At 45.2% G+C, this 17,293-nt stretch overlaps 10 protein-coding genes across 10 annotated transcripts; 5 read left to right on the top strand and 5 right to left on the bottom strand.

Moving 5' to 3' along the window:
* Positions 1 to 2,112: 2,112 nt before the first annotated feature.
* ASPVEDRAFT_128274 (cysteine protease ATG4) lies at positions 2,113 to 3,554 on the top strand (the record flags this gene model as incomplete). Its single annotated transcript, XM_040806532.1, has 5 exons — positions 2,113 to 2,264; positions 2,322 to 2,632; positions 2,689 to 2,857; positions 2,913 to 3,140; positions 3,200 to 3,554. 5 exons carry the CDS (start codon positions 2,113 to 2,115, stop codon positions 3,552 to 3,554), a joined length of 1,215 nt encoding a protein of 404 aa, XP_040666760.1.
* Positions 3,555 to 3,952: 398 nt separating this feature from the next.
* Positions 3,953 to 4,523, bottom strand: ASPVEDRAFT_126691 (histone H2B family protein; the record flags this gene model as incomplete). The annotated part of the gene is made up of 4 exons (XM_040806388.1): positions 3,953 to 4,043; positions 4,092 to 4,179; positions 4,230 to 4,301; positions 4,352 to 4,523. The coding sequence occupies 4 exons, from the start codon at positions 4,521 to 4,523 to the stop codon at positions 3,953 to 3,955; spliced, it is 423 nt and encodes a 140-aa protein (XP_040666759.1).
* A 510-nt stretch (positions 4,524 to 5,033) lies between these two features.
* Positions 5,034 to 5,788, top strand: ASPVEDRAFT_149885 (histone H2A). The gene is made up of 4 exons (XM_040808217.1): positions 5,034 to 5,194; positions 5,260 to 5,348; positions 5,414 to 5,617; positions 5,672 to 5,788. The coding sequence occupies exons 1-4, from the start codon at positions 5,142 to 5,144 to the stop codon at positions 5,722 to 5,724; spliced, it is 399 nt and encodes a 132-aa protein (XP_040666758.1). The 5' UTR covers positions 5,034 to 5,141; the 3' UTR covers positions 5,725 to 5,788.
* On the bottom strand, positions 5,672 to 6,689 carry ASPVEDRAFT_40518 (NADH dehydrogenase [ubiquinone] 1 beta subcomplex subunit 9). The gene is made up of 5 exons (XM_040812170.1): positions 6,626 to 6,689; positions 6,435 to 6,567; positions 6,306 to 6,384; positions 6,205 to 6,246; positions 5,672 to 6,142 (listed from the first exon to the last, which is right to left on the bottom strand). Exons 1-5 carry the CDS (start codon positions 6,643 to 6,645, stop codon positions 6,114 to 6,116), a joined length of 303 nt encoding a protein of 100 aa, XP_040666757.1. The 5' UTR covers positions 6,646 to 6,689; the 3' UTR covers positions 5,672 to 6,113.
* A 311-nt stretch (positions 6,690 to 7,000) lies between these two features.
* Positions 7,001 to 8,979, top strand: ASPVEDRAFT_126992 (putative dihydrolipoamide succinyltransferase; the record flags this gene model as incomplete). Its single annotated transcript, XM_040806412.1, has 11 exons — positions 7,001 to 7,167; positions 7,222 to 7,280; positions 7,329 to 7,400; positions 7,450 to 7,505; positions 7,572 to 7,928; positions 7,993 to 8,385; positions 8,449 to 8,508; positions 8,562 to 8,616; positions 8,670 to 8,737; positions 8,795 to 8,866; positions 8,935 to 8,979. The coding sequence occupies 11 exons, from the start codon at positions 7,001 to 7,003 to the stop codon at positions 8,977 to 8,979; spliced, it is 1,404 nt and encodes a 467-aa protein (XP_040666756.1).
* A 214-nt stretch (positions 8,980 to 9,193) lies between these two features.
* Positions 9,194 to 9,963, bottom strand: ASPVEDRAFT_52031 (uncharacterized protein; the record flags this gene model as incomplete). The annotated part of the gene is made up of 3 exons (XM_040814565.1): positions 9,194 to 9,340; positions 9,518 to 9,770; positions 9,806 to 9,963. The coding sequence occupies 3 exons, from the start codon at positions 9,961 to 9,963 to the stop codon at positions 9,194 to 9,196; spliced, it is 558 nt and encodes a 185-aa protein (XP_040666755.1).
* A 776-nt stretch (positions 9,964 to 10,739) lies between these two features.
* ASPVEDRAFT_129194 (protein-L-isoaspartate O-methyltransferase) lies at positions 10,740 to 11,595 on the top strand (the record flags this gene model as incomplete). The annotated part of the gene is made up of 2 exons (XM_040806617.1): positions 10,740 to 10,841; positions 10,972 to 11,595. 2 exons carry the CDS (start codon positions 10,740 to 10,742, stop codon positions 11,593 to 11,595), a joined length of 726 nt encoding a protein of 241 aa, XP_040666754.1.
* On the bottom strand, positions 11,518 to 13,722 carry ASPVEDRAFT_40513 (DnaJ and TPR domain protein). The gene is made up of 2 exons (XM_040812169.1): positions 12,546 to 13,722; positions 11,518 to 12,485 (listed from the first exon to the last, which is right to left on the bottom strand). The coding sequence occupies exons 1-2, from the start codon at positions 13,518 to 13,520 to the stop codon at positions 11,898 to 11,900; spliced, it is 1,563 nt and encodes a 520-aa protein (XP_040666753.1). The 5' UTR covers positions 13,521 to 13,722; the 3' UTR covers positions 11,518 to 11,897.
* A 120-nt stretch (positions 13,723 to 13,842) lies between these two features.
* Positions 13,843 to 15,203, top strand: ASPVEDRAFT_126573 (putative mitochondrial translation release factor (RF-1); the record flags this gene model as incomplete). Its single annotated transcript, XM_040806376.1, has 3 exons — positions 13,843 to 13,942; positions 14,003 to 14,172; positions 14,226 to 15,203. The coding sequence occupies 3 exons, from the start codon at positions 13,843 to 13,845 to the stop codon at positions 15,201 to 15,203; spliced, it is 1,248 nt and encodes a 415-aa protein (XP_040666752.1).
* A 199-nt stretch (positions 15,204 to 15,402) lies between these two features.
* Positions 15,403 to 16,806, bottom strand: ASPVEDRAFT_82539 (putative mitochondrial tricarboxylate transporter (Ctp); the record flags this gene model as incomplete). The annotated part of the gene is made up of 9 exons (XM_040817214.1): positions 15,403 to 15,460; positions 15,518 to 15,667; positions 15,721 to 15,756; positions 15,819 to 16,076; positions 16,180 to 16,327; positions 16,386 to 16,517; positions 16,576 to 16,596; positions 16,660 to 16,714; positions 16,774 to 16,806. 9 exons carry the CDS (start codon positions 16,804 to 16,806, stop codon positions 15,403 to 15,405), a joined length of 891 nt encoding a protein of 296 aa, XP_040666751.1.
* Between the last annotated feature and the right edge of the window lie 487 nt (positions 16,807 to 17,293).

The following is a 17,293-nucleotide window of genomic DNA, read 5'->3' as shown; positions in this document are numbered from 1 at the left end:
ATATACTAATTAGTATATTTATTATTTTATATTATAATAGAATACTATTATTTCTTATTATAATATTATTAGATTATTAATTATATATAATAAAATATTATTAAAGTTAGTTTATATAAAATTTTATAATAAGATTATATATATCTCTTTCTAGTTATAGAGTCTAAATATTATTAAAAATAATAATATATAGTCTATCTTCTTCTTATCTATTTAATAGTATTCTAAAAATATTTAAAAATAATTTTTTATATAAAAATACTAGTCTAAATATTTATATAAATTATAGTTTATAAATTCTTTTATATAAAGATATTTTTTTTAGAAATTCTATTCTTTAATTTTTAAAATTATTTAATCTTAAAGATTAATTATTTTATAATATTTTTAAAGAGAATTATACTATAAATTAAATATTTTAAAATAGTATTTCTATATTTATATATATAATTTTAATATATATATTTAATCTTATTTTTAAGATTTTTTACTTCTTTTTTAATAATATTAATTTAATATATTATATAATTATTTTTTTCTTTTTAGAAAAGTTCTTTAATATTTTTATTAATTTATAATTTTTTTTCTTTATTTTATACTAAATTTTAAAATTAGAATATATTCTCTTCTATTATTTTAGAGATTAAATATAAATTTATAATAATATTTATTTTTTTTATTATTTACTAGCTCTAGATTTTTTTCTTTTTTTATATTATCTTATATAATAAAGGCTATTTAATTCTATTTATTATAATATTAAATTTATTTCTAAATCTTAGATTCTATTATAATTATATATATTAGACCTTTAGAAAAAGAGTAATTAAAATTATAAAATTATAATATTAATATAGTAGCTTTCTAGAGATTATAAAAATATAATATATAATTAATAGAAGATAAATTTATATTTAATAAAATTAATTATTAGTTCTTCTAGCTAAGAACTAGTAGTATAATATATATCTATATATTATATAATAGCTGCTTAGCTGCTATTATATACCTCAAGCATGCTTATATAGTATTTATAGATAGTGGCATATAATAATTATGAACTATAGTAAAAAAATTTATCTAGGTTATTTATAGATATTTTTATTTGTATCTACTACATTTTCATTTAATATTTTATAGATTTATATTTAATATTCTATTATTATATATACTAGTATTGTTTTTAAAATATGAATAAATTAATACTATTAAATAATAGAATAGTCAGTTAGTTTTATAGAATAGCTTTAGTTGTTGTTATTTTTATTTATGTGGAATTACTACTATATTTAAAATAGTATTGATAGCTTTAAGTTTATTAGAATATGGTATCAAGCTATAACAGATTAATAAATTTGAATTAGATTGAATTGAATTATATAGTTACAACAAACATACTATATTGCTTTATAATTTAGTTCTAGTCTTTATATATATTCAACTATATGTTAAGTATTACAGTCTTTAATGGGTTAAATATGAGGTAGTGTATTGAGGTTACATGATCTCTCCTTTTTAGTGTGGTAAGTGGCTGGTTGACTGTAGTGGTGTTCGAGCAACGCGCAGATGTGGAGTTGTATATATATATATGTATATATCTGCATGTTCACATACCTCTATAATTCATGTAACCCAGCTGCTAACTGCACAGCAATAAACTGGGGCACACCTACACATCAACCATAACAGCCACCACCAAGCCATATTTAGAAAAATAAAACAAAAAAGGGTGTACTCATATGGCTGGATAAACACCCATAGCAAAACCATGGCCGAGAACCCACCCCGACGCCTCGTGACCCAGTAGCGTGGATGGGCCACCCCCGCACCCTCGTCAGCTCCGAAAACCAAGCTCCCTACCACCTGACGACATCTAACAGTGCAACCATTGCCAGAACCACATATAACTGTAAACAGCCAACAGAGGAGACCCCAAATACCACATTAAACCGCATGCAAAAACAAGCATACCAGACCACCGCAACGTACCTGTCTGACAGAAGGTCGTGACAGCAAACACACCCACATGCGCTTCAACACTGCCCACGCATAGACCAGCAGAGTGTTGCCCAACAGTCGCACCCAAAAAGCCAAAAATACAGCGGCACAAGCATGAACCCAACAGACATCGAACGATGCAAGAAACGGATTGTGCAGTATATATGGGACCCCGAACCGAAGAACGACGAGGAGCCGGGGTCGCCAATTTGGTGCTTGGGAACACGATACCCCCCACCCGAACAGCGCATCACCCCACATGAAGGGTCCAGCAAGACACAGGAAACCACACCATCGGATAGGGGGAATAATTGCTCACGAAGCCGGACACCATCATCGCAAGTGCACCATAACGGGCGCCAGACAGACACAGCAAGTACAAGCACGCCCGACTGGCCGGAGCCGTTCCTCCTAGACTTCGAATCAAAGATATGGATGACATATAGGTCAAATTTCACACCAATAGCCAAGGACACCAGCCGCGAGGGAAATCAGTCCCTGACGATGGGCGTGCGGTTGAGAAGCCAATTCATTGAACCGCAAGGCTTCACAACTGACACGGGATGGGGCTGTATGATAAGATCAGGCCAAAGTCTACTGGCGAACGCAATGGCCATCGTGACACTGGGCCGTGGTATGAGCATCATGTCAGATCGGAGCGGAGACTCCAGAGCTGCTAATACTATATAGGATGGCGACGTAGAGATAAGACCGAAGAGGAAGCGCAACTGCTCTCACTATTTGCAGACACCCCGGACGCCCCGTTCTCCATACACAACTTTGTCAAGTACGGAGCGGAGTTCTGCGGAAAGCACCCAGGGGAGTGGTTTGGACCAACCGCTACCGCCAGATGCATACAGTAAGGCTTTAGGGAAACCAAGTAGGTATGAGGTTAAAGCTCACGTCAAACCCAGAGGCCTATCAGCGAATTACAGCCAATCGACCCTTAAAGTTTATATCGCAGACGACAATTCTGATGTTTACCAGGATAGATTCATCAGCGCATCCAGCAACGAGCAAGGTATTGTCAGCCCCACACTCATACTGCTCGCACTCAGGTTGGGGATTGATCGAGTCACCACCGTCTATTGGGAGGGGTTAAAAGCGGTACTACAATTCCCACAATCGGTGGGGATTGCAGGGTATGCACCAGACCTGGAGTCACCGTGCCCCATTCCTCGTTGCTAAACACGTTGAGTAGAGGACGACCATCTGCTTCGCACTATTTTACTGCGGTCCAGGGATCGCATTTTTTCTACCTTGATCCACATAACACTCGCCCGACCCCGAACCATACCAAAGGTGCCTACACGAAAGATGAAATCGATACGTATCACACTCGTCGATTGAGGAGACTCCATATTCAAGATATGGACCCAAGTATGTTAATAGGATTTCTAATCAAAGACGAAGAGGACTGGGAGGACTGGAAAACTCGCGTCGCATCTATACAAGGCAAACCTATTATCAACATTCTGAGCACAGGCGACACCACTCCCTGGCAAGGTCGGAGAGAAGCACTAGATGAAGTCGAGACGTTCGACGATGACGAATAATCGAGACTTATAATACAGCTAGCAATGTTATCCAGGATACAACACACTGAGGCGCACGCCCACGAATGGAGAATACCGACGATGGCTCCAATAAGTTGTCAATTAAATAGATTCATGAAACCACTGGATTCGAATTCAGGGAAGTAATCATACAACCAATCCCAGAACCCGAGTTATGTTACACCGTATCCATGTTTCCATAAAGTAAAGGCGTTGAAAGACAACAATCGACCCGAGGGGAAATAGAACAAATAGGAAAAAAGACCATCCCATGACACGTTAGAAATCCCGCGAACACCCTTTAACCCGCCGCCTCAAACCGTTCAAGATGACGAGTAACGAAACAAATAAAACATATCCGTGCAATTAATAAAAAAACAACAAAGTTCGACAAAAGCCTATTTGGCGGAAGAAGAGTACTTCGTAACAGCCTTAGTGCCCTCAGACACAGCGTGCTTGGCAAGTTCACCAGGCAGGATCAACCTCACGCTGTTTCAAGTCAGCAGCTATAAGTGTCATCCGTATTGTTAGACTTACGAGGTCTGGATCTCGCGAGATGAGATGGTGGACTTCTTGTTGTAAGCGGCAAGCTTGGAAGCTTCCGTCGCAACGCGCTCGAAAATATCTGGCAAGGTTAATCATATGCAAGCCGAGGCAGCCGAGAATGTCACATACCATTGACAAAAGAGTTCAAAATAGACATGGCACGAGTGGAAATACCAGTGTCAGGGTGCACTTGCTTAAGAACTGTTTCAAATTAGGATACACGCCCACCACACTTCTGATAAGAAACTCACCCTTGTAGATATAGGAAGAGTAGGTCTCCTTTCTGGTCTTTCCGCGCTTCTTCTTCTCCCCAGAGGCAGCAGCGGCCGTCTTCTTTCCGGCCTCCTTCTTCTCGGCGGGTGCCTTGCCAGCAGGGGCCTTGCCACCAGTGCTAGGCTTCTTCTCAGCAGCTTTGGGGGGCATTTTCAGATGTGAATACTTGAAAATTGGTTTCGATAAAATATAATATGGATGGAGATGGTGACTGACGCGTGAAACTGGACGGGCGGGAATGAGTAGGAAGATGAAGTCAAGAATACGCGGTGACGAGGGAGGCGCGCTACTTATACTCGGCTCCAAACAACCCTGTTGATCTAAAAAGCACAAAGGAGGCAGATTTTCAATACGGTAAGGATAACGTATGATCTGTATGATTAGGGGGCCCTGGACGCGCAGGACACGCTAATATTGGTGGCGGATTCACGCTAATGATACAGTATTGTAAGAATATCCGATTAGCTTGTACGCTTTTCTTGATTCGGCATCGTAACGTGACGACACCAACGAACGGGTAATGGAGGATGATTCGACCAACGATTGGCTGACCCCGCTAAGCGAGAGGGTGATCCTAAACGCGTCTGGACCTCTCAGCGTCACTCTCATGGTGTCGTTATATATGCCCTCCAGTTCTCCAGAATAAGTGTCGTCTCTTTCCCGTTTCCATTTATCGTTCCCCGACCATACCTTACTACACTTCGCTCACGCGTCGATTTCATCTCCAGCCGCAATCCCAATTTTCTCAAGTTACCCTTTCAAATCAAAATGACTGGCGGTAAATCTGGTGGCAAGGCTAGCGGTAGCAAGAACGCGCAGTCGTAAGTTTCGACTTTCACACCCCTCCCTTTAGGCGCTTGGAAATATTTTACTAATCAGATGATAGTCGTTCTTCGAAGGCCGGTTTGGCCTTCCCCGTTGGTCGTGTTCACCGTCTGCTTCGCAAGGGCAACTACGCTCAGCGCGTTGGTGCTGGTAGGATTTACTTAATAGTTTTTTTTTTTTTCTCACCCGGGTGCTAATTTTTTTTTGTCTTCCAGGTGCCCCTGTTTACCTAGCTGCTGTCCTCGAGTACCTTGCTGCTGAAATTCTCGAGCTCGCTGGAAACGCCGCCCGTGACAACAAGAAGACCCGTATCATTCCCCGTCACCTTCAGCTCGCCATCCGAAATGATGAGGAGCTGAACAAGCTACTGGGTCACGTCACCATTGCCCAGGGCGGTGTTCTCCCTAACATTCACCAGAGTATGCACCCGAAACTGTACATGACGATATTCGCTTTGCTAACATGGGTTGTAGACCTCCTCCCCAAGAAGACCCCCAAGGCCGGAAAGGGTAGCCAGGAGCTGTGATGTGTTTTTTCTTTAATTTATTTGCTTGGGGTTTGTCATTCGGCGTGGTTTGGCTCTCTTACTGATATGATAACGGGGTTCTGGACTGGGCACGTTTATGGCTCTTTTTAATTTCTTATGCGTTTTGTTTTCATTGTTGTAAATTATGCTCACGGGCATGGAATGATACCGACAAATTCAAATGACTTTACTGGATTCCCCCCACCTGGCAAAGCCGCTGCCACCGTAGAAAGGAAAACAATACGCGTGCGGTGACACTCTCATCGACAAGCACTTTCCCCACGCCTGAACAAGGCACGTATACAATGGATTCTCAAAGCTATACGTAACAAATTGAACACTGTCTGATCACCAAATACAAAGGTTCGCTGTTGAATTCTTGACTAATATCAATGAGCCCCGGCACTTGCAGCAGCGTCTGATCAATTGGTTAGTCTCGCCAGTGCTCGTTGTCCGGCAGAAGATAATGATTGCACTCACATGGTAACTGAGGAGCAGGTAGGTTTCTCTCGTATTTATTTCCTTTTGCAAGTGTTAAAAAAAAGGGACAGAGTCATGCCAAGTATTACATGTAGACATACCACCGGGGGCTGTAGGTGCGCGGTAAGGGTCAGGATGTTTCCACGTCTCTAGTAACTTTTCCGTCTCCCGGAGCAGAACCTGGCAAAGATGAGTCGAGGCTTTTCGTCGCTGGCACAGACATCCCATACTTTTTGTTGCCGAGGGTCACGGATATCCTTGTTCGCCTCGAAAAGCGACCGGATATAAACTGCTTGCCCTCTCCAAACATTTCGGTGCACAGCCCAGTCCAGGGCGAGCTTCAAGGACCGCCGGTAGAGGGATCTAGATATTCGAAGGGATATCAGGAAGTGGCCAAATGGTCCAATCATTGTTAACTTACGTGACAGCGTTGACGGACATAATAAAGAAAGGCTCGGTATAGAATAGATTAAAAGAGAATGATGAGTCCGTCAGGATATAGGCTCAATATCACTTTGCCCTGTGAACTGAGGTCTGAACTAAATGTGCTAGATTGGCACCTCTGCGTTACCAGACTTTCGTAGTAATAATAATCCGTCACCTACCAAGTTTAGGGGGGTTTCGGCAGAGAGCTCCTGCTGAGGGAATTTCCGGTACTTCTCGGCCCGGACTGGGCTAGCTTGTCTTGAACTTCTGCGAGGTATACCTCATCTTCCACCTTTCACTATATCCTTTCACCCGAAGATCTTTTTAACACTTGTAACTCTCCCGTTTCCTTGTTTCATCTGAAGTCACAATGGCTTCCCGGTTACCTCTTCGTCAATTCTCCGCGCAGCGCCTGAGGTCTATGCCTCGCGCACCTCGCTCGGTATGCTGCAGGACCTTCACTTCGGTGAGGTGCTTTGAAGGCGTCCGAACCTGCCCCAGGTCGATTCATGGCTTAAAATCTGCGCCGAGTCCACGGTATGATTATATGCAATGCCACTTATACTCCGTCCCAGACTCATCGTTTTTTAGGGACGCGCTCTTGAAAGTCAATATCATCCCGATTGGACGCCATCAAATTCGAACCTATGGTAACCAGCACCTTCTGTTCGTGTAAAATATACTGACTCTTCAAACAGCCGACACCGTTGTTAAGGTTCCCCAAATGGCCGAGTCAATCACAGAGGGGACATTGAAGCAATTCTCAAAACGTAGGTTCTCCCGATCAATGTATGAAACGTTATTAATGTCTCGTGCAAGAGGTCGGAGACTATGTCGAGCGTGACGAGGAAATCGCAACCATCGAAACCGATAAAGTCAGTCTTAGGCTATAAGAATATAGTACTCATCATATTTCCTGGGAGGTTGCTTACACGTGTTAGATCGACGTATCGGTTAATGCGCCTGAATCCGGCGTCATCAAGGAGTTGCTTGTGAGCGAGGAGGACACCGTCACAGTCGGACAAGATCTTGTGAAGTTGGAAGCGGGTGGCGCACCTGAAAAGAAGTCAGAGCAGGCAACCGAGAAGCCCAAGGAGCCTGCCGATCAGAGCTCAGAACCTGAAAAGCCGAAGGCACCGCAACCAGCCCCTTCGTCTTCTGGCTCCGAAAAGGCTTCTTCGCCTACAAAATCTACCTCTCCAGAGGCCGGGACCCCTAAACCGGCACAACAGGATGCATCCAAGCCCCAGGGGTCTGCAGATGCGAAGCCCGCATTGGGTGGCCGCGAAGAGAGAAGGGTAAGTTGAGCCTTTCCCCAACCCTTTGCTGCATCCGAGTTACTGCTAATGGGCGATTTTTAAGGTCAAAATGAACCGTATGAGACTAAGGATTGCTGAGCGTCTAAAGCAATCTCAAAACACAGCCGCTTCCCTTACCACCTTCAACGAAGTTGACATGTCCTCCCTGATGGAGTTCCGAAAGCTATACAAAGATGATGTCCTCAAGAAGACAGGTATCAAGCTAGGATTCATGAGTGCCTTTTCTCGTGCTTGTGTCTTGGCCATGAAGGATGTTCCCACTGTTAATGCCTCCATCGAGGGACCCAATGGCGGTGACACCATTGTCTACCGCGACTATGTTGATATTAGTGTCGCTGTCGCCACAGAAAAGGGCCTGGTTACGCCAGTGGTCCGTAATGCGGAGACAATGGACCTTGTGGGCGTTGAGAAATCTATCGCGGATCTTGGAAAGAAGGTTCGTCCCTGCCCACACCATGCCTTCGTCCACTGCAGTCTAACCCTAACTGTCAATCACCAGGCGCGCGACAACAAGCTGACCATTGAGGATATGGCTGGGGGGACATTTACTATCAGCAATGTGAGGAATCCGTCCAATTTTTGGGGGCAATCCAGATACTAATCGGTCTTTAGGGCGGCGTTTTCGGGTCTCTCATGGGCACACCCATAATCAACCTCCCTCAAACTGGTATGTTGGGCTCTTACAGCGACTTGTAGGACGAGGCTAACCTTCTTTCTCAGCTGTTCTTGGGCTCCATGCGATCAAGGATAAGCCTGTGGCCGTCAATGGAAAGGTTGAGATTCGCCCAGTATGTTGATCCGTTACTGTTTTCCCATCAAGATCACGGTTCTAATCTTTGTTTCAGATGATGTATCTCGCTCTTACCTATGATCATCGACTCTTGGATGGCAGAGAGGCTGTCACTTTCTTGGTTAAAGTAACTTTTCCTGACACCTACCTTTCCACATCCTCTTGAGCGGGACCATGCTAACAATGGGTCAACAGGTAAAAGAGTACATTGAAGACCCTCGCCGCATGCTGCTAGGCTAGACGTACTGGCACCCTTGTTCTTTTAGTATTGTAAACTATGCAATTCCACATGTGCGATATATAGCAATGTTTAAATTCCAAATATAGTAGAATACCGCCAGCACACTAACCGCTTTGATCCCCAATCTAATCATACAAAACAGGAACTAGGATATGTAAATAAACAGTAGGTTTTCTGTTGTTGAGTGTGCTAAATAAATACCGCGTCCGCGTGTCAGTCCAAGCCTATTTTTTGCTTCAGTTGCTGTGTTTCAGCGCGGCTTAGGCCCTCGAGCTTCCCTCTTTCGAGTTGTAGGAGTATCGGAGGTTCCAGCATTCGCATGATATCGACTAGGCCATGAAGGAGGGTTGTCGGTCCGGTCTCGTTCATGCGCTCCGTTTGGCAAGCTACCTTAAATAGAGTATCTGTTGAAGCCCCTATTGACGGTAATATTTGAACGATGTACTCCGGAATTTTAGTTGCTCTTTCCTCAGCTGAGAGGTTTGTGTAGTAATTTATGAATCCTTCAGGACCACCATTATTGGAGTCCTGGTACACTCGAAAAATGGCGTGTATGCAGAGCTGAATTGCGATATCGGCCGCACGCTGTTTTATTACTTCCATGCCCGGGACATTGCAGGTGGACACGAGCATGCTGACCATTTCCACCAGTACATTCGGCTCTATCTGAACTGCCGAGTTGAGCATTTTGATCATTTCCAGAACCTGGACTTTCATTCTAATAGCCACTGGCAACATTTGACTTGGCGGGAGTATAGACTTGAGCACTGGATGTCGAAGTTTTAGCTGTCTATACACCCTCCCATTTGGGGTGTGTCCTATTACTTACTCTGTGTCGTGTCCTCTATACAGGTCACGTCCCACTCACCGGTGTTGTTCCCTGTTGCATTTATAGCTGTATGTATGGCCATGCACAGCATGTAGTCGAATATACAGATATTGACATCGTCCAACGTGTCCTCGTCTGCCCTTCTTCCATCCATTGTTGTTAGCGGGTGATGTTAATCTGCCGGTGTGTTGGGCTGTCTATTCCACTTTAACTATGATTCGGCGGACGGTGTGGTGGGGACAAACGGAACGTGATGTTATGATAGATTACGTTCCGTCTGCCACTGCTTTTCTTTTCGAATATTTCGGCTTTGTCAGTTTACATCCTGGGCCCTGAGGGTGCGCCAGTGCCTAGGTGGTTTCAATGCTTGTTTGTCATAATTTAGAAAGGCCGATACCGTAAACATATTTCTAGTGAGGGCTGTTCTCAGTGTTTTTTTTTTTTTTCGTCGGCGTGCCTTAGGAGATCGGGTCGAGGTATTTGTTTCAGTGTAATTTTCGGCCAGATCGAAAATATATAGTGGGCTATCCAACTCTGGTGGTGGCCTTTACTCATTGTCTACTTGGTAACTAACTCCCAACTCCAAAGTACGCGGTGGCTCGTCCTTTACTAACCCACGACATACTTTTACCACATGACCATGGAATCAGTGACTCATGGCGACAATATCCCAGCCAACACCAAAAAAAGACAGAACCATTGAAAATCAGAGTTATCATACTCGACACCACCTACCACGTGATTGACCTGATGTGGTAATTGCGTCATGCGACGGGTAATACCACCAGACCAGACTTGATGTCGACAATGTAAACCCAGTTGGTGGCTTGAACCCCTCATATAAAAGGCGTCTAGACCCTACACCGAATGATCAAGCAACTCAGGACGTTTCTACCAGAAATTAAACAAATCACCAGAAGATCCAAAACAATGGCATGGTATTGTTCAGGATCATCAAATAATGAGCTGATTGAGAACCTCTTCAGGGAAGGATTGATCAAGAATGAAAGAGTGAAAAGGGCAATGATGGCGGTGAGCATAGCCCTCATCTCAGCATGCATTTAGATACCATTTTGAGGAAACCCCCACCAAATAACAGCGAATATGGCTACTCTTGACCACACCCTGGATACTACTGCGTATATCTGACTGAGGAAAAAAGGTTGATCGTGGTCACTATGCACCCTCTAGACCGTACTCGGACGCGCCGCAGCCTATCGGCCATGGAGCAACAATTTCCGCACCGCACATGCATGGACATGCATGCGAGTATCTTATCCAATATCTCGGACCGGGTTCGCGGGTCCTGGACATTGGCTCTGGATCGGGATATCTGACCCACGTGATTGCCAAGCTGGTTACGGATACGTCAACCAACGGAGGCTCGAAGGGACAAGTCATCGGCGTCGACCATATACAAGAATTAGTGAAGCTAGCGCATGATAATATGAACAAGTCCGAAGAGGGCAGAGAGCTTCTAGCTACTGAAAAAGTCAAATTTATCAAAGCTGATGGCCGATGTGGATGGCCAGCGGGGGCACCGTATGATGCCATCCACGTTGGCGCAGCGGCAGCAGAACTTCATCCACTGCTGGTTGAGCAGCTGCGAGCACCAGGCCGGATGTTCATACCAGTCAACGCTGACGATGAACACGGTACGTTGTCCAGCGCTGCATTTGGAGGTGGACAGCATATCTGGGTAGTGGACAAAAAAGAGGATGGATCCATTCACAAGGAGAAGGTATTCCAAGTTAGCTACGTGCCTCTGACTGATCCACCAAAATAATCAGACTTGAGCTGTGGTCATGCCAAGTCTCGTTTTCTTTTTCCATTAATTCTTTATCTCGCTCTTATTGTTTCTTATTTAAATATGCAAGTGAGGCATTCCGCCTAGAAATTGGAAACACAACATGCAAGACTGTTTATTTCGCTGATTCACGCCAGATGCAGCGTTGGAGACGCAGCACCAAAATAAGGTACTCATGAAATGCTAATGCATAACGGGCCCAGTGAGCTAGAATAAGACAAGGTTCTATAAAGACGGAAGAATAAGAACAATGGGTGAAATTTGATATCCGAATTATAGTCCTAGAACGGGAAACCGCCAGGGAAGTTAAATCCTTGCCCTGAAGAGAATTTAAATTGCGGACCACCGCCCTGCTGGAAGAAGAATTGTTGACCGCCACCGAAAGGGTTGCCCTGGAAAGGATGCTGCCTTGGTGACTCTGGGTCATTGGGATCAACGCCATTATCATACTGTGCCCTGGTTTCGGCGTCGGAAAGGACTTCATAAGCCTCGTTAATGCCGGCCATCTTTTTCTCAGCTGCCTCCTTCGTAACACCCTGGGCCAAGGCCTTATCAGGGTGATGCTGTTTCACTAGTTCTCGGTAAGCTCGCTTGATCGCCCTCTCATCAGCATCCCTGCCAACACCAAGGACCTTGTAATAATCCTTCTGTTTAGAGCGCTTCTGTAAAATCGTGGCTTTCTGAAAGAGATTCTGAGCTTCCTTTGATTGGGGGTGATGTTCTTTGGCCGTGTTAAGCGCACGTATCGCGTCATCGAATCTATCCTCGTCTAGAGCAGCCTGGGCATTGAATAAGAGTGCCGGCAAAGAATGGGGATCCAACCCAAGAGACTCGGCGCAGAAAGTAGATGCGCGTTTCGGCATATGTACCTGATTTCAACAGTCAATTAATTTAGCCCAGAGTATTTTAACCATAGGGTTTCCACGCACCTCGTTGTACGCCTCGCAGGCCCGTTCAATCAACGTCGCATAGAGGAGACCCTGGGATTCAGAAAATATGTGGCCTGTTTCTCTGGCCTGTTTTACATCGCCCTTAACATCTTCAATAAGCCCAGGCTCCCCGTCGACACCGACTAGGAGGTTCAGAACATTATTAAATTTTCGTGCGGCTACAGAATCTTGTAGCTTTCGAACCCGCTTATCTAGCTGCTTTTCCCTCCGGTAGAGTTTGTTGCACGGTTTTGAATCCGGATCCGAATGCAAGCATTTGCGTATCTGTGAAAGTCCTCGATCACTGTCATTGAGGGTATAGAAAAGCATAGAGGAGATCTGCAAGTGCGGGTCTATTAAGCCTGGCGAGATTTGCAATGTATGCACAAGGTCGCTAATTCCTTCCTCTAGCTCGCCTTTCTCAAAGCGACAATGTGCCCGACTTCGGCGCAGGTTGAGAGACGCGCTGGCCTTCGTCATAGCGGTGTTCGCCTCAATTAGGCAGGTTTCCCAGGCGCCATTCTTCTCTGCATCCAATGCCCGGGTGGCAGCGCCCCGCGCGCTCTCTAGCTCTTTATATTCAGGCGAGTGTTTCTTCCCAGCCTTCTCAAGATCATCTAAAGCGCCCGACCAGTCGGCAACATTCGACTTGAGACGAGCTCTTTGAAGTAGAGCGCTCTCGAAATTTGGCTTCAGCTGGAGGACACGGTCAAAATCATCACGGGCTTGCGATCGGCGCCCCAATGATAGATAGGTGGCACCACGCTGAAAAACAGTAAGATAGTTTGTTGGGTCCCTCGAGATCGCTGCATCAAGGTAGACCAATGCGTCACGCGGAGAACCACTCGAAAGATGCGTTTTCGCGGAAGCAATTAAAGACGAGACTGGAGTATCAGCAGAAATTGCGGCCTGTAGCCCGAAGATTCCTGGCACGCAGGCAAGGAGGGCTGTTATTGCGCAGAGTGGTAGAAGCATCCTCGAATATGTAGAGGTCGAAAGGAAATAGAAAAGACGGATCGATTGAAACGACTGGTCAGAGAATGAAGAAACGCAGAGCGGTTCTGTCGAGATGATGTCTGATACAGGTCGTAAGACGCCCGAAAGCAACTTACATGATCTTGATGACGGGTGCCTTCACTTTATCATCATTTTGCGACGTTCCTATTTCTATACTTGCGTCGGTTCTTCCAGTCTGGCCTTTACCGCGCGTTACACCACCGTAAATTACCACACGTGACTACGAACTGAATGGAAGTGGCCATTCAATGTTTCAGGAGACCGACAAGTTTCCTTCACGATGCTTTCCGCCCCCTGGGTGTGCTCACGATGCATGGTGCGGTCTGCTCGAATTTTTCGGAATCAAAGGTTATTTTACCAGCAGAGAAGTCTACGAACCGGTATGTAACGTTCCTACAACCTCGGATGCCTGATACTGATCATAGTTTCGAGATATTTAGATGGTAGTACACTCTCGCCTGCCTTAATGGTACGCGCCCGCTCTTTAGCGACTGAACATGCGGCTCTTTTGGATGAACTGGCGACATCGTTTGATCCTAAGACAGCAAGGCGTGTTGGCGAACTAGGCCCGGTTGCAAAAGCAGTTGCCGAATGGAACAATGCTAATAAGGTCTGGCGCTTGCTCGTCCCAAGCCAATCGGGTGTCAAACTAATATTACATAGTCGATATCAGAGCTTAAGTCTATGCTACAGGACCCAGATGCTGAAGCGGAACTAAGGTCTCTCGCTGTCGAGGAGTTAGAAACCACGGAGGCCACACTGACTACGGTATCGGACGATCTGAAGCGCGCTCTTGTTCCCCGTCACCCTTTCGCAGACCTCCCGTGTTTGTTGGAGATCCGGCCAGGTGCAGGCGGAGATGAAGCTAGTATATTTGCTTTCGAGTTACTAAAGATGTATACTGCATTTTGCGTTCGACGGGGTTTACGATCTGCTGTAATAAAGCGCGAACTGGGAGACGGTCGGGAAGACTGTCTGAGCGAGGCTGTATTGGAAATTGACGCGAGAGGGGCATATGATCTGTTGAGAACCGAGTCAGGTGTACATCGAGTTCAGAGGGTCCCAGCTACGGAGGCCAAGGGCCGCACTCACACAAGTGCCGTTAGTGTAATGGTTCTCCCTAGCTTCCCGGACACAGGAACAGGGGAATATAGCGCACTTAATCTCGATGACCCCAACAGTGATTACTATATCGATCCGCAGGAAGTCCGAACAGAGAAAATGAGAGCCAGCGGCGCTGGTGGTCAGCATGTGAATAAAACTGAATCAGCCATCCGCCTCACTCACGTACCCACTGGTACAGTGGTCTCAATGCAAGATTCGCGGTCCCAGCATGCAAATCGCAAAAAGGCGTGGCAAATACTGCGAGCCAAGTTGGCTGAAGCTAGACAAGAGGCGCGAGAGCAGGAATTAGTCGAGTTACGAAGAGGTGTGATGGGCGGTGTAGCACGGATGGGCCGGGGGGATAAAGTTCGAACTTATAATTACGGCCAGAGCCGTTGCACGGATCACCGGAGTGGCATCACTGTCCATAATTTGAACAATGTGCTGGAGGGAGGGGAGACCCTGGAAACGGTGATGGACAGCGTGCGGTCTTGGTTGATCGACCGTGAAATACTCGCAATCACGTCTGGGGTATAGAAAAATAAAGGAAACAGCAAGGTGGCTGTAAGATTTATACATTAAAATTAACGGTTGATTGCGCTTCTCTATTGCATATGCAGCCTGTATTTATTTCCAAGCATGTGGCACCTGTAGTATAATCAATATGACAGTTGCATTGAAACCGCACGCATTACCACTTAAGATAACACCTCTGCTGGTTCTCTGTGGTTTGGTGTTATAGATATTTCCTTTCTGGATCTATGGAATCAAGCAGGTCCATGGATTTCTCATACCTATTGGTCGGGAGTTAGCAAATTATCAACAAATAGGAAGCCTTGGCTTGAACAAACATGGTGAATACTATGCCACCACTCATGATTAATCTTGCTAGTCTTGGAACAGCTCCGGACCAGAATGTTAGAAGGCCCTCATCTTTGAAGATTCTTGCCGCACAGACAAAGCTGTTCTTGTAATTTCTGCTCGCCTCTAGTGATTGCATTCTACTTAGTGGTCAGCGCTAATTTCGATTATTCCGCAAGTCGTATGATCGAACCTAGTCTTGACCGTGTCAAGGGGTTGTGTGACGTATCTGTATACTACCGTTAGTAAAGTCCCTCGATATATCGATGCAAGAATTCCTATTAGGCATACACAGTAATCAGACCTGCGATGCCTCCAAGTGCAAAGGTGCTCGCGGTCCCTAGCTTTTCGCCAGGCGCAACATAACCTTCCGCCATTTGTTTCAGCATTGTGTAGCTCGAGAACCTAGTGGCCGAGTTTGCCGCCTGCCTTGCCGTAGTAGGAACAAAGCCTTGGAAGAAGCCGCGAATGCCTCGCTCCCGAAATATCACCCCGCTACCATGAATGAACCCGCGCATGCGCGAATTAGGAGATTTGCGGTCGTCGATCCTGTGCGAATTGGGAAGAAACGCGGTATTAGCTACATATGGAACGGTAGCGGTAGAGGCAGAGCCCTTGGATGAAGTTGACAGGAACATTGGATAGAACCAACAATTGGGTTTTTATGCTTTCAAACGGCGTCACTGCGAGCAATGACTCGGTGAATCCAGCACCAAAGCCAGCTATAACTGTCCTTGGCCCCGATATTTTTCCATTCTCATCTTGAAGCATTGACTTGAACGTGTCGAAGGCGACGAAGCCTAAACACATATAAGAATCACACCAACCCGAACAATGTACATAGACCGCAAAACTCACGAATACCGGCCTTTAAAGAGTTCCCGATGATTAAGGTTGTACAGCCGGCATACCATTGTTTCCCAAACGGTGGCCATGGGAGTTTCTTGGAGTCAGGCAGTCTGCGATTGAGTTGCGACCGAGTCTTCGCGACTAAAAACCACTTAATACTTCAACTCATGGAATGGGTACGGGATGTTGATAAGTATACATTCGGCAGGATAAGTTATTGCTAAATAACGTTAGCAACTCCCCCAAGCATAAAAGGGACTCGACCTGAGGGCTTCGACATTACCGATTTCGATTGCACCAGCAGTAGAGCCCGCAAGAATAGATCTTAAGCTGCTTGGCTGGACGATGATCACTCGCAGTTAGCGAAGCTCCAATGAGTTGAATGCTTAAAACAAACCTTGCGCCGTTGATCGTTCCTCACCGCAGCCATTGCGAAAACGAGGGAGTGACGGTTATCGAGTACTGAATCGAGAATATGGTGGCTGTAATTGGAACGTGACCTTGAAGACGCCGACCTGAAAAAGAGCCTCGGATACCTCCAGCGGCTGACTGACCTGATAGGCCGATTTCGCACCGCAATCGGACGGCTCAGTTTCTTTCATCGCCTCCTATTCGCGAGCATTCTTGTATGATTTACAAAATATATGTAATGGATATTGAAAATGGTGATATACGACTGGAGTAATGAATGTCAACAAGTACTTCACGCTAATTGTCAGGGAAATAATTGATATTTTTGCTAGACGACAATTCGAGATACGCGGCACCAGTAACGTTGAAAAGCATCTAGATTCACAATCTTCCCCTCGTTCACAACCCCCTCCCCCCACCCCTTTTTTCCATTTTTTTTTTTCTTATTTTTTTTCTTATTTTTTTCATTTTTTTCAAACGTTTTCAACCAACCTCCCCCCATCCTT

The sequence above is a fragment of the Aspergillus versicolor genome (assembly GCF_001890125.1).
Source record: "Aspergillus versicolor CBS 583.65 unplaced genomic scaffold ASPVEscaffold_3, whole genome shotgun sequence".
Taxonomy (NCBI): Eukaryota; Fungi; Ascomycota; class Eurotiomycetes; order Eurotiales; family Aspergillaceae; genus Aspergillus; species Aspergillus versicolor.
Note: the sequence above shows the minus strand (reverse complement) of the source record. Positions and strands in the feature narration are given on the sequence as shown.

Coding starts and splice junctions, on each gene's coding strand:
- ASPVEDRAFT_40518 (XM_040812170.1), bottom strand. CDS start 6,645: ATGTCCGTCAACGCTGTCAC. Junction 6,568..6,625: donor ATGTCCGTCAACGCTGTCAC/GTAAGTTAACAA, acceptor TCGAATATCTAG/ATCCCTCTACCGGCGGTCCT. Junction 6,385..6,434: donor GTGACCCTCGGCAACAAAAA/GTATGGGATGTC, acceptor CATCTTTGCCAG/GTTCTGCTCCGGGAGACGGA.
- ASPVEDRAFT_40513 (XM_040812169.1), bottom strand. CDS start 13,520: ATGCTTCTACCACTCTGCGCAATAACAGCCCTCCTTGCCTGCGTGCCA. Junction 12,486..12,545: donor CCTGCGAGGCGTACAACGAG/GTGCGTGGAAAC, acceptor TGTTGAAATCAG/GTACATATGCCGAAACGCGC.
- ASPVEDRAFT_149885 (XM_040808217.1), top strand. CDS start 5,142: ATGACTGGCGGTAAATCTGGTGGCAAGGCTAGCGGTAGCAAGAACGCG. Junction 5,349..5,413: donor CGCTCAGCGCGTTGGTGCTG/GTAGGATTTACT, acceptor TTTGTCTTCCAG/GTGCCCCTGTTTACCTAGCT. Junction 5,618..5,671: donor TCTCCCTAACATTCACCAGA/GTATGCACCCGA, acceptor CATGGGTTGTAG/ACCTCCTCCCCAAGAAGACC.